This window comes from Zootoca vivipara, chromosome 13 (genome assembly GCF_963506605.1).
Source record: "Zootoca vivipara chromosome 13, rZooViv1.1, whole genome shotgun sequence".
NCBI lineage: Eukaryota > Metazoa > Chordata > Lepidosauria > Squamata > Lacertidae > Zootoca > Zootoca vivipara.
This window is the reverse complement of record NC_083288.1, coordinates 12150582-12167985: the sequence shown is the minus strand read 5'-3', so window position 1 is coordinate 12167985 and position 17404 is coordinate 12150582. Positions and strand designations below refer to the sequence as shown.

Genomic DNA, 17404 nt, shown 5'->3' with positions numbered 1-17404 from the left:
CTCTCTCTCTCTCTCTCTCTTTTACATTATCCATGCCTATGGTAGCTGATGCTGAAGCCCCGCAAAATTATCATATATCAGGCCTTAGCGAGGCCGCATGTGTTGCCTGTACATGTTAAATTCCCAAAATTATGGTGGGGGTGATAACTCTCACACAACTCATAGTTCTGCGGTTAAATAACATCTGTTGATGAGAATTTATTGTAAATGCATTTGCTGTATTTCTCCCTTTGATCTTCCTCGCTTAAAAAAAAACCTTTACAGTTGCATGCAAATTAAGCGCATCTCATTCTGCTTCTTTCAAGCACACTACTAGAAGCTGCAGTGAAAATTTGAAGGCAACGGCAAGTTTGGGTTAGGGAAGTGCTTTCTTCAGCCTTGCGCACACAAACCGTAATGCATCGATTTATTTGTTTTTAATCCAAAGCGTTTCTGCACTCCCATATCATAAAATATCAGGGCAACGCACAGCTAAAAATAAAACACCGTTTAAAAAGAATCCAAATAATCATTAAAGTGACTGGTTAATCCAGGCAAAGGCAAACCCGGCCCTCCAGATGTTTTGGGACTACAACTCCCATCATCCCTGACCACTGGTCCTGTTAACTAGGGATGATGGGAGTTGTAGTCCCAAAACATCTGGAGGGCCAAGTTTGCCTATGCCTGGATTAATCGGTTTAAACAACTGCAAAGACCTGTTGGTGTAAAAAGATTCTCAAGAGCTGTCCTAAGGTCCCCATCTATGGAATGCTCTCCCCAGGGAAGTTTGCCTGGCGCCTTCAATATACACCTTTAGGCGCCAGGAAAAAACGTTCCTTTTTAACCAGGCCTTTGGTTGATTTGATTGACACCCAATGCCCTTTTAAAATGTGACTCTTTTTGGGGGGAGGGAGGTGGTTATTGGGTTGCTATTCTTATTTTGATTATATATATAGCATGGTTTTTATGTTGATATTTTCTGTGAACCGCCCCGAGACCTCCGGGTATAGGACAGCATATAAATTCAATAAAATAAATCAATCAAATAAAAGCAAAGGGTGCATGCAGAATCTCAACTGCACATAGGGATGCCTAACTTCTAGTGGAGGTCAGTTGGGGGGTGAACATTAAACAAAGCGGAAAAAAGGATGAAAGCACTTTCTTCCACTGTGCTAGCAAGTTAACGGAAATGCAGGACACCTTCACCCTTAACCACGTGGAAAGGGGCTGAATTTTCAAGCTCCAAGCAGCTGCTTTAGCAGGAAGACATGGATTTTGCTTGAGCAGGGCAGACCTGCCTCCCTCCTCCACCTTCTTCCATCCCCTGGAGACCCATAACTCCAACCCTGTTGCAGGCAGCAGTTCAGTCGCAAAAATAAAAGAAAAAGAGAAAGTATGAGTACGGTATTCTGCTCCCATCCAAAGTGCAGGGGTGCGGCGGTGTTTATGAGTGATTGCACGACAAGCTGGCGCAGCCTTTCCCTCCTTGGAAATGCAGGTGCCATAAAGCTTCACCTGTTGGATTTCTTTCCACACCACGCAGCTTAAAGACATGGAAACCAAGGGAGCAAGGATTAATGAGTTGATTGACAAAGTCAGAATTTTAATTTATGACCGTGGCTGCTGAACTTGCCACTGAGTGTAATTCTGGTTTAATTCAGCCAAGAATACAAAAATTGAGAATATGGCGCAGTAGTGCATTGCGATCCTGTACATAGCTGCCAAGTTTTCCCTTTTCTCACGAGGAAGCCTATTCAGCATAAGGGAATTTCCCTTAAAAAAAGGGAGAACTTGGCAGCTATGATCCTGTAAGCTTCCTCCTGCTCAAATGGACACGCACCGGTAGTTTTCTTTTGTAGGCCTTTCGCGTGGCTTTTGAGTCGATTCCTAAACGTTACACTTGCAAACTCTTAAATTGGCAATCAAAGGAACAAAAAAAAAATCAGTCCAAGGGGGCACCCGGATTTGAACCAGGGACCTCTTGATCTGCAGTCAAATGCTCTACCACTGAGCTATACCCCCTCTTCCGGCAACACGCTGGATATCAACGTAAGGAAACCAAAGTCGAAAATCGCGTCTTTCTTTCCAAAAGGGATTAACGGAGATTTATCAGAGAAACGCCCTCTAATGCCAGAGTATGCAAAACACCGGCGCACCAAATGTCAAAGAATTGCTGCTAAACGTTAGTTCGGTTACAACAAAAGCTGGTTACGGTCTCCAAACTTAAGACAATTAGTCACTGGGAAACAACTGATTTCCAATTTAAGATACTTTTTAAAAAAAAGGTGAAAGCTTTATTTATGTTTAACAATTGCTGGTTTGTTAGCAGCGTTTTATAGATAGGCTGTGAATTGTTTCACTGGTAATTTGTTGGTTATATTATGATCAATGTTGTACTTGCGATGCACTTGTTAATAGTGTTGTTGTTTGTTTCTCGTAATCCGCTTTGGGATGCATTGGAATGAAAACTACGGGTCGCTCCCTGGGTAGAGCGTGAGAGTCTTAAACTCTGGGTCTTGGGTTCGAATCCCGCCTCGGGCAAAATATTCCTGCATTGCAGGGGGTTGGACTAGATGAGCCCTGCGCCGGGTCACTTCCCACTTTATGATTCAGATGCTCAGAGAAGCGATCAAATACTTTTATCCATTCATGTGTTGTCCCAAAGTCTCGGGACAACGTGGAATTGCTTTGGCAGCTCTGGAACATTTGGGGGATGAACCGCAGTTCCTCGGCGATGATGGAAAGTCACTCTGCACATGCTCGCGGGTGGCGGCGGCTTGCAAAACGACTAACATCACTTAAATTATGAAACCGCAAAAATAGTAGATTTGTAGAGTCGGTCATCTAGCCCAACAACCGCCCTCGGTTTACAATCAATCAATCAATCAAAACAATCTTCCATTTCAGTTCAAGCCCTTTTTTTTAAGGCTGCACGGTTCTGTTCGGCTACAAGGGAGCAGCGCCCATTGAAGTTAGCGGTGCGTTCGCTTGCTTCCAAGTAAACCACGCGGAGAAACAGAATTGGGTTTGCAGGGGAAGAGCGGCTGCAGTTAAACGATCCCTAGGTGGCGCTGCGGCCGGCGCTTTTTGATTTCCGCCTCCGCCGTCACGTGAGAGGGGCGCCTCCCGAGGAAAAACTACTAACTCTCCCGGCAGGCCTTGCGCTTCCTTTTCATTTTTTCCGCCGACCGTCCAAGATGTCTAAACGAGGTGAGGCCTGCTGAGCCGGGGCTGCGGGTGGCGCGGAATCCGTCTCCATCCCGGCGCCACGGCGGGGATAAGGAGTCACCTGGTCGCGGGTTGCGCGCGTGGGGACCTTGGCTGCCACGGCGGCTGGGTATTTCCGCGTGGAACACCGTGGGGTGGGGGGAAGGGAACCCTGGAAATCCAAGGGAAGCGTTCGGTCGGGTGGGAAAGAGGGTGCTTGCTGGCACCCTTAGCAAACACGCGTTCAGGGGCTTGAGTTGCATCCTGACGTGCTGTCATGAATAGGGTGCCGAAACGTGTCCGCGCCGGTGAAGCTGTACAGAGTTAGCGAGCAAAAATACATTTCCCTGGGGGAGAAGAATGGAGGAGGAGAAGGAGAAGGAAGCAGAGGAAGGACATGCGCTCAATATACGTGTACTTGGGTATAGGCCTAAGAGGAAGACTTGGGCAGGATTCGTAACTTCTAGAGCGCTTTTAGTATGTGGGGTGCTGAATTCTCTTCCGAGAATAAGGTCGCCTGGTCTTCTGCCCTGCTCTGGTTTATCCCGTAACTGAGCTTAAGCATGTATAGTTATTTTTTAAAAACAACAACACATAAGTTAATTCAAAAAATCTAGCTTTTATGGTGCCAGCCAAGGGCCGTGACATCATCCAAAACATCAGCAGACGCTTAATACAGAATAAAACCACAACCAAATCTAACAGAAACCTTTGGTATAAGGACAAATAAAATAAGAGGAGAGTCTTGTGAACTGTGTAAATTAGATCTCAAGAGCCCCCTTTACAATTAATGGCTAATTTATCTAAATTCTTTGCCCTAGTCTTCCTAGCCGCCAAAGCAGCTTTGTAAGTTGTAAAATTGTCAGTATCATTCAGCAGCCATTTCACCCCCTCTATCGTAGTTAAAACTACAGTTTTTTATTAAAAAATAATTCTTCCCCTGTTTTCTGCTACTTCCAGTCCCCTTCCTTTATTTTCTCTTCTGTGGAATTTCAGATTGTAAGCACCAAAAGGCAGAGGCCTATATTCTACAGTATAAGGAACAGGCAGTCGTGGGTTCAAGCCGCTCATTGGGCGAAAGATTCCTGCATTGGCAGGGGTTGGACTTTATGACCCTCAGGATCCTTCCCAGCGCTACAATTCTGTGTCAATTGTTGGTGCTGTTAATATATATATATAATATAATAATTAGAAAGAAGAGGCATGCAATACTATCATGTTTATCATCCAGGAGCAGTAAGCCTTAATCTTGTTTATTGCATGTTAAAATACGTAGTGGCTGGATCAGGTATAGAAACTTGTGGCCCTCGGAACATTATTGGACTCCCGTGATCATCTTCAGCCAGTGTGGCAAATCACCAGGAGTGACAGAGATTGTATTCCACAAAATCTGGAGGAGCACACCAGTTCCCCATAGCTGGTAAACAGGGTGGGTTTCCCTGGGTGGTGTGAGATATGTACCAGGCTTTCTTTTATTTCCTTCGTCTTGAAGAGCTGAAAGTTTTCACCTATTAAAATTAATTATCTAGGTTTTAAGTAGCCATGCTTGAAACTGCTTAGGTTTTGCGCATCACTCTTTAAAACTCGTCGTTTACTTCATTTTAATAGACCAGTACAGTTTATTGGAGCTGAACAAGACAATAGTTGGACATGGCAGCGGTGATGAAAGAGTGGTTTTGTGTAGAAAAGGGGCTTGTGGGTGGAGAGAAAACCCTTCACTGTTTTGGGAGAAGCGAAGCAGACCTTAAAAGTGGTAGACATTGCATAGGTGGCTCGTCTTGGCTAACTCTGTCTTTCATCCCTGTCTCCATAACAGGACGTGGTGGTTCATCTGGTGCGAAATTTCGCATCTCGCTTGGTCTCCCTGTGGGAGCTGTTATAAACTGCGCAGACAACACTGGTATGTTTAAGCTGAAAAATATATATTAATACAGTACACCCCACTTGTGTTTTTTTTTTAAGCTGTATTACGAGAAACATTGCGGTGCTGAAGTTTTGTTGCTTCTTTTAAAATTTTGTTGTGCAACTGTGGAAAGGAGCGAGTGTTCTTCTTTTGGTACAACCTATCATTTGCATGTAAAAGGTCCTATGTTCAATGTGTGGCATCTCCAGCTGGAATGAGAAGGCCAGCAGGCTTGGGATTCTGGTGCCAATCAATGCTGCCAGTCATTGTAGAGAAATACTGAGCTAGATGAGCTAGTGATTCAGTCTCCCCCCCCCCCCCCCGATAGGTGAGTTCCAACCCCTAGCATCAGCCAATCTAAGTACTAGCTTACCTTCAAATTTTGGGTTGCAAGCATCAGCATGCAACTTACTATTCTTCTTAGGTTGGCTGGCATTTTATTCAATCAGAATGGTGGCATATCACGGTCTGGGGTTCCACGAAGGGTGATCTATGGATTCTTGATCCTAGCTGGGGAGAGAGGGGTGAAAGTGAATTCCTTTGCCTTGATCTCTTTCCATTCTGAATTTGTGAGAAGGAGCGGCCTTTATTCATTTCTGACTCTTAAACAGCAATGCTCATCGAAAATTGTAATTCTGGGCAGAAGCAGCAGGTTTTCCCTTCTGAAAAGCACTTGTTGGGTCTGCTTTCCCGTGGCCCAGGGAGTTGTCGTAGAAGGGTACAGCAATAGCACAACTTTTGGGTGAGGTGACAGCTTGTGCTGGTTTGCTTCAATCAGTTGTGTCACATATACTTGAAGAGGAAGTCTCTTTAACCGTGGCTCGGGGTGAATAGAATGATGATTCTTGTTTCCTTTGTAGGGGCCAAAAATCTATACATCATCTCTGTGAAAGGGATTAAGGGGCGCCTGAATAGGCTGCCAGCTGCTGGCGTTGGAGACATGGTAATGGCTACTGTCAAGAAAGGCAAACCAGAGCTCAGGAAGAAAGGTGGGTGATGGAGGAAGCTGGATTCATGGATTTGAAGCCCCCTTACTGTGTTAATTGCATTGGGACTATGGGTAGTGAGAAAATAGCTGATCATAAGGGAGAACAGTGTTGTGACCTTAATTGTGTTGATGAGAGATGGAATGCAGTCATTTTAAAATCATGGAAAATATTTGACCTAAATTATGTTCTAATTCATATGTTTCCAAGATGCGCATAAATTGGCTGTTGTTCACAATTAAGCAGATTTGTTTCTAGCTAAGTAGATCCTTCAATACTACCTAGGAGCATAATGTCTGGTCATGCAATGTACAATTAATTGCATACACACAGTGTGTGTGTGTGTGTGTGTGTGTGTGTGTGTGTGTGTTGGTCTCCCAGAGGGCAAGTCGATTCTCTTGTTAGTGTTGGATGCTATGCCCAGAGCCAAATCTATGCTGCACTAAAAAAAACCAAAACATTTTGCTGCAAGAAAAGGTGAATTGTGTCCTGTAGTTTAAAGCTAAGTAATATGCTGGGCATTGATGTCCTGTCCATTAGAAATCGTGCTTCAGAGTCAAGGCTAGATCTACCGAAACTTATGTACCTCTTATTTTCATTGAAATAAATGGTAGGCGTAAGCCTATATAATCCATACACATATACTATCATATATATATATATTTCACATATATAGCCAGTGTGGTGTAGTGGTTAAGAGCGGTAGACTCGTAATCTGGGGAACCGGGTTCGCGTCTCCGCTCCTCCACATGCAGCTGCTGGGTGACCTTGGGCTAGTCACACTTCTCTGAAGTCTCTCAGCCCCACTCACCTCACTGAGTGTTTGTTGTGGAGGAGGAAAGGAAAGGAAAATGTTAGCCGCTTTGGGGTTATATCCTTAGGGATATCAAATACAAACTCTTCTATAGAACCCTAAGGAAATTGATGTTTAGGAGGGTGCATATTACCTTTGAGTTTAAGCCCAAGGTTTGTGGTGTACCTGTGCTGCATATTCTTTATTCGGCAGCTTGTACTGAATTTCTCTTCCTTTCTGCAGTGCATCCGGCAGTTGTGATTCGTCAACGGAAATCATATAGGAGAAAAGACGGGGTGTTTTTGTACTTTGAAGACAATGCGGGGGTCATAGTAAACAACAAAGGGGAAATGAAAGGTATGGTTGCTGACTTGGGGTAGGAAGCCAAAAGAGTCCTGTGCCCCCTGCAAAAGCCACAGTAGGCTTGCAACTGGCTTGGGGCAGGGATTGCGTTCTGAGGGTTTGCACACGAAGCTGAAATTGCATATACAGTAGTACCTCGGGTTACGAACACGATCCGTTCCGGGTCGCAGTTCGTAACCCGAAAAGGTCACAAACCGAGCGCGTGCTTCTGTGCATGCACAAAGCGTTTTTTGCGATTTTTGCGCTATGCGCAAAGCGCGCGCGCCGCTTCTGCACATGCGCGGGACACGCGCGCGTCGAAAACACTTCCGGGTTTGCGGAGTTCGTAACCCGAGCGGTACGTAAACCGAGGTACGCCTGTACAGGCGTACCTCGGGTTACGACCACCTCGGTTTGCGAACAGTTCGGGTTACGAACTGCGCAAACCCGGAAGCGTTTTCGCCGCGCGCACGCGATCGCGCGCTTTGCGCATGCGCAAAATGGCGGCGCCCATCGCGTTCGGTTTGCGAACTATTCGGGTTACGAACTGCGATCCTGAACGGATCGCGTTCGTAACCCGAGGTATTACTGTACTGTAATCAGGACAAGCCCGGTACTGCCCCCTTGTGACCATCCCTACCTTGCTGAAGTCAGTGGGCCTCTTCCCCCCCCCCCTTGGGCCGGTCCACCATCCCTCAGACCTTGTGGGGGGCCGGACTATTTTTTTGGGGGGGATGGAACAAATTCTGATGCCCCACAAATAACCCAGAGATGCATTTTCAATAAAAGGACACATTCTACTCATGTAAAAACACGCTGATTCCCGGACCATCCATGGGCTGGATTGAGAAGACGATTGGGCCATATCCAGCCCACGGGCCTTAGGTTGCCTACCCCTGACTTAAAAGCTCTTTCTGCACTGAGAAAACCCAGCATGGAAAGAGCTTTTAAGCTCTCCCCCTTGCGTGCGTTTAATTTGTGCAATTGTACCTGGCCAGCCATAAAGCTGCAATCGCGCAAGTAAAAAGAGTGCAAATTGTGAGTCGACTATCCTGTACTGTATTGTGAATTGATTGCTTCAGGTTTGGCTTTGCAGCTGAAGCCGCCATGCGAGTGTGTTAATGACTTCTTCCCAAGACTAATTTATTAAATACAAGTTCAGTAAATATGTTTCATAGGAATTCCTTTGCCGGTGCTTAATAGTTACTGTTTTTTACCATTTTTGCCCCCTCCAGGCTCTGCTATCACAGGCCCCGTAGCCAAGGAATGTGCAGATCTGTGGCCCAGGATTGCCTCCAACGCTGGCAGCATTGCATAAACCTGTCTTGTAAAAAAGTCCAATAAAAAAGTGGTTGTAGCAAACTCGCTGACTTGTAGCAACTTCACAATTCGTGTAGGGTGTTTCTGTGAGTTGGCTTATTGGCTCCTGAAGACAGAAGAAGCATTGGACAAAAAAGCTTGAGTCAATCACTCTCCCAGCCCAATCTTATCTCAAAGGGTTGGTGGAATAAATTGGAGCGCCCCTATGTGTGCCTTGTGTTCCCTGGTGTAAATGCAATAAATAGTATGAAAGCTTCACAAGGACAGCTTTTCTCGACTGTTGGCCTTTCACTTGTCCAGTAACGGGTCATCCCTCTTGGATATTTTGTTTTTAACTTTCCTGCTATGTGTTCCCAGTTCAGTGAAATTATGCTTTCATGCAACTTCCTTGCAATTCATCTGCTTGCCAGAAAACACTAGGATTTGGGCTTGTGTCCTACACCCTAGAGCCTTAATATCAGTCTTCTGAGGAAGGTTAGCCCACCTGTAAGCCAAGCCTGTGATCCAGTTATGGGTACTTGGAACCAGTTGAATAAGCATACTCTGTGGTAATTTCCCAGCTTGCGCAAGTATCAATGCTGGTTGGCCTTTGGCATTACACCAGTCTGTATCATGCCCAGTGCTCTTCTGCATCTCGTCTGTGATCTTTTGGAATATCTTTCTGTACTATTTATTCCTTTTTAACAAGTTGAGAACCTAACCATTCATCTAGTTACAGGTAGGTAGCCGTGTTGGTCTGAGTCGAAGCAAAATAAAAAAATTCCTTCAGTAGCACCTTAAAGACCAACTAAGTTTATATTTATCTGAAGAAGTATCTGAAGAAGTGTGCATATCTGAAGAAGTATCTGAAGAAGTGTGCGTATCTGAAGAAGTGTGCATGCACACGAAAGCTCATACTAAAATATAAACTTAGTTGGTCTTTAAGGTGCTACTGAAGGAATTTTTTTATTTTGCTAACCATTCATGTTAATTATGCAGTTATACCTGTATCAGTTCCTGAGCAAGGATAGTAGAATTAAAATATTTTAAACTTTGAAGTTCCAAAGGTGTTGCTGAAAGTATTTAAAGTTTAACTTTTAGTCCGTACGGGATAGAGACTTGGGTAGGTTTTTTCTATGCTTGTACTGTCCTATTTTAACTCTGGGCAAAACAAAAGAGAGTTAAAATATTTTTAAGCCGTAAAATAAATAATGACAAACCACTAGATCAAGCTTCCTCAAACTCGGCCCTCCAGATCAGGCATCCCCAAACTGCGGCCCTCCAGATGTTTTGGCCTACAACTCCCATGATCCCTAGCTAACAGGTCCAGTGGTCGGGGAAGATGGGAATTGTAGTCCAAAACATCTGGAGGGCCGAAGTTTGGGGGTGCCTGCTCCAGATGTTTTGAGACTACAATTTCCATCATCCCTTAACACTGGTCCTGTTAGCTAGGGATCATGGGAGTTGTAGACCAAAAACATCTGGAGGGCCGAGTTTGTGGAAGCCTGCGCTAGATAATCCTGTAGTGATTATTTAGTGGGATGTGTACTTTTTAATGTACCGGTACTCCTTGCACCCTGTTGGGAGTAGGTTCTTCGCAATAAGAACTTTGTTCAGTACAGCCATGGGAGAATATCAGAATTCTCTACTTTTATTTGTGTGTGTCAGGGATTGCCAAACCTGCTGGACTAAGGAGCACGTTTAGGAATTTAAAGAACTCTGCTGGGCGCCGCAAAATAGCAGTTTCGCAAGAATAGCACAATGATAACCTCCCACCAACAGGCAATAAGCCTACACCACCAAACTATTCGACTAGCAGGTAGCACCCACAAGAGAAAAGCCTATTTTAGGGAAAATGTATGAAATTTGAAGGGACAGGGGACCTTGGGAGTTGCCAAGGGAGGTGTCTGAGGGCATCATGCCCACAATTCTCCAGCACAAATAAGGCAGGGTGAATTACTGAGCTCAGAATGTGATGTCTACATTTGAGTTCTCCCAAGTATGTATGTGAAGTCCTTAAAAATAAATATGTACCTTGCTGTGCATGCAGATGGCTCACAGCTGAAGAAAGAAGCAGCTAAGAAATGGAGCAGAAAAGAATATATTTTTTCACGGCATATAAATATTACTCAAGATCTTGAGCGTTTTGTTAAAAGATTTTTATTATGTATTAGAGAAATTCCAACTCCCATGGCCCATTTTTTTGAGGGTAGGTTCATTAATGAAATGAGAGGATTTAAAATAAAGACATTTATGTGCAATGGGTCAGTGCATCTGTTAACCAGAAGGTTGGTGGTTCGAGCCCACCCAGGGAAGGCTCTGGGCAGAATTTCTGAACTGCAGAGGGGTGGATTAGATGACCCTCAGGGTCCCTTCCAACTCTTCTGTTCCACTGGAAAGGATTATCCTCCCCCCACCTTAATCGATCAAGACATACCATCCATGCCTGAGATGAGTCATCTCAAGCCTAACAACCTGTTGGCAACCTCTTGGTTGTTAGGAGGCAATTGTCTATGCTGACAGCATCACAGTGACACCGATTGTGTGGTCAGGAAATAGTGAAAGTTGCTGGGGAGGCGACAGGGAAAGTGGTACAGCTGGGGATAGTGACCAGCGGCTTTTTCTCTTGCCTCTGACAAAACATGACTTGTGTCACACGGCGATGCCTGCAAAGGCAAAAGGAATTCATCCTCGATGGTGTGGCCGTAGACACTATAGCAAGCAGCTACACCAATCTCCTGCCCAGGCTGTGGTCTGCCTTGCCTCCTTATAATGCTCAGCTGGACATCCACGCGGCCAGCTACTTCTCATCCCCAGTGGTCAAATCTGTGCTGAAGAAGACAGAACAGGTAAGTGCCTCTCTAGGATAATGAAACCAACTCTGCCGACAATCACACAGGTACCGCGGGATCTGCTGACTTGCGATTCTGCAGGACAATTTGCCGTAGAAACTTGCTCTTAGTTTGTGCCCACTTGGAGTTTTCCAGCCAGGCCAACTCCTCCATCCCATAATAGTGTGCTGCTATGCTTTCCTTGGCTGTGCAAAGTGTCTGCTTCTGCAGTGGTAGGGGGTGGGTTGCCATGTGCTGCAATTTAATTGAGAATGCAAAGCATTGTGCAACTTTTGAAAGTGTATAGTGATAGAATCCATTGCTCTTGGAGTGGTGTGTGGGTTCACCTGCCTTGGAGGGAGTTAATAAAAGGCTGGATCGGCGTCTGAAGTGCTTAGCCATACAGACGTTACTGTTTTGCCCATTAGGCTAGTAAAATCCATTGTTGCCTTTTCAATTATTCTAAATCTAGGTTGCTTCTGGAGGCATTAGAATAGCTTTACGTTAGTACAAAGTGTCTGTCATGCCCCTGTCAAGCTCTTTTTTAAGTGTCCAGCCAGATTCCAATCCATTCAGCACTTCAAACACCTGAACCATGCCCTACTTCAAAAGAATAAATTGTGTCCTACTTAAAAGACCTTGGGATGTTTCCAAAAGATAGATAGGCTGTGCATCTTCTATACTAGGTGTCTATAGGTGTTCAGAAGGAGCCTATAGCATGGGTGTTCAGAAGAGGTGTGTGAAATCTTCAACATCTTCTATATTTGGACTTCCCTTTCTTGGAATGTATCGGCTTTTGCTGCTTGATGTCACAGCTGCCTCTATGACCTCACTGTATGCACTGCATGCCCCTATGACATCAGCCCCAATTACATTAGGAAAAGGGAAAAGGAACATGCTGGGCAATGTGAAAAGTTGAAAAGACCCCTCCTTCCCCGCCCCACAAATTTAATCGCTTCGCCGCGCCCAAAAATATCTTAACTAGAAGGGCTTTTTTAAAAAACGAGTTCCGTACAGCCCCTAGCACGTTGCTGGTACTAAAATGCTAAGCAGCATCATTAATATTTTTTTAATTGCTTTTGCTTGTTACAGACCCGCGGAGGTACCTCGAGGGATGGCTGGATAGTAGATTATTTTCATATCTATGGGCCAGGACAGAGGTACTTGAACAGGAGAAATTGGGCCGGGGCAGGTGAGAGAAATCCTGTGCCTTTTCCTATGCCTGTGTTTCATTTCCCTGCGTCCCTCCCTCCCTCCCTCCCTCCCTCCCTCCCTCCCTCCCTCCCTCCCTCCCTCTCTTTCTCTCTACCTCCTTGGAGCTGTTTCCCCCTATTTCATTGTGGCAATCAAAGGCTTTTGAAGCTGTGTTTGATGCTGCAGAAACAACTTAATTTAGGCCACATCCATGCGATATAAGGGACCCAGGTGGCGCTGTGGTTAAACCACTGAGCCTAGGGCTTGCTGATCAGAAGGTCGGCAGTTCGAATCCCTGTGACGGGGTGAGCTCCCGTTGCTCGGTCCCAGCTCCTGCCAACCTAGCAGTTCGAAAGCACGTCAAAATGCAAGTAGATAAATAGGAACCGCTACAGCGGGAAAGGTAAACGGCGTTTCCATGTGCTGCTCTGGTTTGCCAGAAGCGGCTTTGTCATGCTGGCCACATGACCTGGAAGCTATACGCCGGCTCCCTCGGCCAATAATGTGAGATGAGCGCGCAACCCCAGAGTCCGTCACGACTGGACCTAATGGTCAGGGGTCCCTTTACCATTTTCACCATGCGATACATTTAAAGCAGTACAGTGGTACCTTGGTTTAAGAACAGCTTAGTTCAGGCATCTCCAAACTGTGGCCCTCCAGATGTTTTGGACTACAATTCCCATCTTCCCCGACCACTGGTCCTGTTAGCTAGGGATCATGGGAGTTGTAGGCCAAAACATCTGGAGGGCCGCAGTTTGGGGATGCCTGGCTTAGTTTATGACATAGCTGCCAAGTTTTCCCTTTTCTCGTGAGGAAGCCTATTCAGCATAAGGGAAAATCCCTTTAAAAAAGGGATAACTTGGCAGCTATGGTTATGAACAACTTGGATTAAGAACGCTGCAAACCCAGAAGTAGTTTTTTTTTGGTTTGTGAACTTTGCCTTGGAAAGCAGAACATGTTGAGTGTGTTCCATTTGTAAATTAAGTCCCCCGCTGCTTTGGGAAAGCACGCCTTGGTTTCCAGAACACCTTGGTTTAAGGACAGACTTCTGGAATGGATTAAGTTTGTAAACCAATCATGGCTTCCCGCCCCCCATGGAATCATGGGAATTGTAGTTTGTTAAGCGCGCTTAACCCCTATTCCAGGCATCCCCAAACTTCGGCCCTCCAGATGTTTTGGACTACAATTCCCATGTTCCCTGACCACTGGTCCTGTTAGCTAGGGATGATGGGAGTTGTAGGCCAAAACATCTGGAGGGCCGCAGTTTGGGGATGCCTGCCCTATTCCCTTCATAGAATGACAATTCTCACAGTTCCCTGGCAATGTGGGAAAACCCCACCTAAGGTCTTTCACACAGACAAATCCTTTACTCCAAGCATCCCCAAACTTCGGCCCTCCAGATGTTTTGGACTACAATTCCCATGTTCCCTGACCACTGGTCCTGTTAGCTAGGGATGATGGGAGTTGTAGGCCAAAACATCTGGAGGGCCGCAGTTTGGGGGTGCCTGCTTTACTCGCTAGCAACGACAAGTGACACCCAAGGAATCTGCAAAAGCAAAATTCTGTTTCTTGCTTGAGCAGGAAAGATTACAGCAAGTGATCAGAGATTCAGAGGCTGAACCCCAATCTCTGTTTGCACACAATTTTTATAGTCATGTAACTTAGACATGCAAGACGCCCGCCGATACAGTCTTGCTGCCATTTTAACTGCAAATACAGATGTTTCTCACCTCGGCTAGCGATACATTTTCCTGTTTATACCCCTCTTTAAAGGTCATGCCCTTGCACCTTTGTCCTTGCAGTCATTGTCCTTTTTTTCCTGTTCCTTGAGCTTGCATTTCAGCATGATTCTCAAAAGGGTGTCCGTTTTGGTTCAAGGTGGCATTAGTCTTGTTTCGGTTAAAGCAAGCATGGAGGAGGTCTTGCTCAACAGCAGGACAGAGCCAACTAATCCTATCTTTGACCCCACCCTCCTCCCTGAGATCTACAAGTGGAAAGCTAGAGGAGGAAGCTGCCAGCTATTTGGAGAGGTCATAAGTATCAAGGCAGGCAGGTGGAGGCTGACTCAGAGCCCCATTCTCCCTAATGGATGCAACCTCTCCTGGCTCAGCCTCTTGGCTACAAAACTAGTTCAAAATTAGCCTAAAGTCCTATATGAACTCAATCAGAAAACAGTCCCCTTGAACTGCAAAGGACCCCTGGACTTGTCAAAGGCAACTATGGGGTACAGCACTCATCTCGCTTTCAGGCCGAGGGAGCTGGCGTTTGTCCACAGACAGTTTTCCAGGTCATGTGGCCAGCATGGCTTAACCGCAACGGAACACCGTGATGGAAACCAGAGTGCACGGAAACACTGTTTACCTTCCCACCACAGCAGTACCTATTTATCTACTTGCACTGGCATGTTTTCGAACTGCTAGGTAGGCAGGAGCTGGGACAGAGCAACAGGAGCTCACCCCATTGTGGGGATTCGAACTGCCGACGTTCTGATCAGCAAGCCCAAGAGGCTCAGTGGTTTAGACCACAGCGCCACCCATGTCACCTTCTTTGCTATAACCCAAGGGCAGCTAAACATCCTTAGCCCAACGGCAGCATTCACCTTTGGCTACACACAAAGGATGTTACGACCTCTTACCTTAGGAGGGCAAGATAACCTGAAGGTCTCTGATGCAGGGACTTGTGGGACCGATCCTGTCAGCAGCTTGATGTCTCTTATCGAAATGGCATTTGCAGATAACATAAACAGTGTGAGAGGTCTGGGGTAAAAAATGACCGTTCGACTTCTGAAATGTCTGAAAACCGAGGAGCAATGGGCGGTTGGCAAAATCCACTGAGAAAAAGGAAAAACATGCAGCGGAAGCCGTTCGACTTCCGATGCGCATTCAAAAACAGAAACAATTACTTCCAGGTTTTTGGCGTTTGGCTTTCCGAAATGTCCGAGATGCTTGAAAACCGAGGTTTCACTGTATCCGTTAAGCTGAGCAAACTCAATATGTGCAAGAGATTCAGTAAATTTAGTATTTACTGTACTAAAGTATTTACCGTCACCTGGATAGCCAGGCTACCCAGAAAATGCAACCAAGTAAGGCAATATCAGGTACCCTGGCAGACAGGAGAGAAGCAACACTCTCAAATTTCTGCTGAAGACAGCCTCCTCCTGTGATGTATGTATGATGTTTGGGGGGGGGGTGGTCTTGGGGTACAGCGTGGGCAATTCCAAATGCCATTATAGGGTCTTGCGCACCATTGTTCAGGGTTCTTCTCTGTCCTGCGTGTGGTGACCCTGTTGCAACAGTTTATTTCCTTTTAAATGAAGATCAGGCCTACCAGCCGCTTTGCTTTCAAGATTCTCTGGTTGGCCCCTGCTTTCTCTCCGACCGGGGAGGGACTCTATACAGGCTCTGGAAACCCCATAAGGGAATTAGAGGAATTTTCTTACCACAAGGGTAATAAAGAATTACTTTCTCCCCCTCTCCCCACATACAGGTCACTCTCCGCAGCAAGTGGCTGGCCACTATTGGCACTTGATGGACGTAAAGCCGGTGAAAGGGTTCAATGGACGTTACGGATACCGCCGCAACACACCTGATCTCCGCGCCCGTTCCTCTTGCTTTGGCGAAGTCACATGTTTCCCCATCCATTGAAGCGTAGCATAGGATTTCTTCACTGCCGTCCTCTAATCACACTCTCCATTTGTTGACTATTATCTTGATTTCTCCAAATTAATAAAAATATATACTTTTAATTTATTTAGATGAACATTGTGTGTGCGCTTCTGTGTTTGGGGGGGGGGGAGGAAGAATAATGTTACAAAGGTTGGGTGCCTCCCCCCCCTCTCTGCCGAGCGCGGGCAAGGGCCCGGGGGGGGGGGTGTTCCAGGCACTCACCCAGGCAGGGCCTGTGTTCCTTTGGAGAATTGAGACGCGGCAGAGACTGTTGTAGCTTTAAGAAATAGGGTTTTTTTGCACCTTCAGTCTGCATGGAGGGAGTCCACATCTTGCAGCACGGTCATTTCAAGAGGGTAGCAGTATGCCCTGCTTGTGTGGTTCCCCTCCACTGTTGGAAACTGGATGCTGGGACAAAAAAAGCCTTCTTATCAGGGCTGAGACAGGGGAAGGGGCTCAAAGCAGGACCCCCTCTAGCACACCATTTTAAAAGGCAGCATTACAATAAAAGTAAAATTCCAATAAAAGTCCATGTACCGGAAATCATATGGGCAGATATTATGTTATATTTATATTTAGTGGGGTTTTTCTTTAAAAAAGCTTAGGGGTACTCTCATTTTGACTCAAGAAAACCACCATTTTATAGTTCAAATTGGGAAAAATAAATACAGTACAGTAAAAGGATAAAAGGCTGCCATCAGGGGTAGCAGTGGAACTGAAGATTCACCATGCTAGAGAAGAAATTAAAAATGTAATTCTGCTCTTGTAAGATTCACAAATATGTTTAGGGGTATGTGTATCCGTGTCCTCCCAGAAAAGAAACACTGATTATATTATATTATAATAATATCTGCCCATATAATTTTACGATTGTTATTATATTGTACCTTTGCCATTTATTTATTTATTTCATAAAGTTTATACACCACTTATTGCTTAAAAAAAGAAAAGACTGCCAGAAACGACAGTGAGGAAGAAAGCAAGAGAGAGAGAGAGAGAGAGAGAGAGTTGTGCGCTTAGAATTCATAGAATCAGAACGGTAGAGTTGGAAGGGACAACCAGGGTCATCTGTTCTAGCCCAACCCTCAACAATGCAACAATGAGGGAATCGCGCGCCTCTGCGTGTGTCCTTAGCGTCACCTTGCGGCCAAAAGCGCAGGGCCGATTTATTGGAGGCGGGGGGGGGGGAGAGGCGAGTTGGGCGA

At 45.7% G+C, this 17404-nt stretch overlaps 2 protein-coding genes and 1 non-coding gene across 3 annotated transcripts; 2 read left to right on the top strand and 1 right to left on the bottom strand.

The window, feature by feature from the left end:
• Positions 1 to 1929: 1929 nt before the first annotated feature.
• TRNAC-GCA (transfer RNA cysteine (anticodon GCA)) lies at positions 1930 to 2001 on the bottom strand. Its single transcript has one exon. It is a non-coding gene; the product is annotated as a tRNA-Cys (tRNA).
• A 1098-nt stretch (positions 2002 to 3099) lies between these two features.
• On the top strand, positions 3100 to 8575 carry RPL23 (ribosomal protein L23). Its single transcript, XM_035136569.2, has 5 exons — positions 3100 to 3189; positions 5003 to 5086; positions 5950 to 6078; positions 7112 to 7225; positions 8446 to 8575. Exons 1-5 carry the CDS (start codon positions 3177 to 3179, stop codon positions 8526 to 8528), a joined length of 423 nt encoding a protein of 140 aa, XP_034992460.1. The 5' UTR covers positions 3100 to 3176; the 3' UTR covers positions 8529 to 8575.
• Positions 8576 to 8736: 161 nt separating this feature from the next.
• SPMAP1 (sperm microtubule associated protein 1) lies at positions 8737 to 16230 on the top strand. The gene is made up of 3 exons (XM_035135945.2): positions 8737 to 11358; positions 12433 to 12532; positions 16021 to 16230. The coding sequence occupies exons 1-3, from the start codon at positions 11152 to 11154 to the stop codon at positions 16176 to 16178; spliced, it is 465 nt and encodes a 154-aa protein (XP_034991836.1). The 5' UTR covers positions 8737 to 11151; the 3' UTR covers positions 16179 to 16230.
• Positions 16231 to 17404: the final 1174 nt, after the last annotated feature.

Excerpts from the sequence above, each read along its gene's own strand:
- SPMAP1 (XM_035135945.2), top strand. The coding sequence starts at position 11,152 with ATGACTTGTGTCACACGGCGATGCCTGCAAAGGCAAAAGGAATTCATC. Across the intron at positions 11,359-12,432 it reads TGCTGAAGAAGACAGAACAG|ACCCGCGGAGGTACCTCGAG; the intron begins GTAAGTGCCTCT and ends TGCTTGTTACAG. Across the intron at positions 12,533-16,020 it reads GAGAAATTGGGCCGGGGCAG|GTCACTCTCCGCAGCAAGTG; the intron begins GTGAGAGAAATC and ends CCCCACATACAG.
- RPL23 (XM_035136569.2), top strand. Across the intron at positions 5,087-5,949 it reads AAACTGCGCAGACAACACTG|GGGCCAAAAATCTATACATC; the intron begins GTATGTTTAAGC and ends TTTCCTTTGTAG. Across the intron at positions 7,226-8,445 it reads CAACAAAGGGGAAATGAAAG|GCTCTGCTATCACAGGCCCC; the intron begins GTATGGTTGCTG and ends TGCCCCCTCCAG.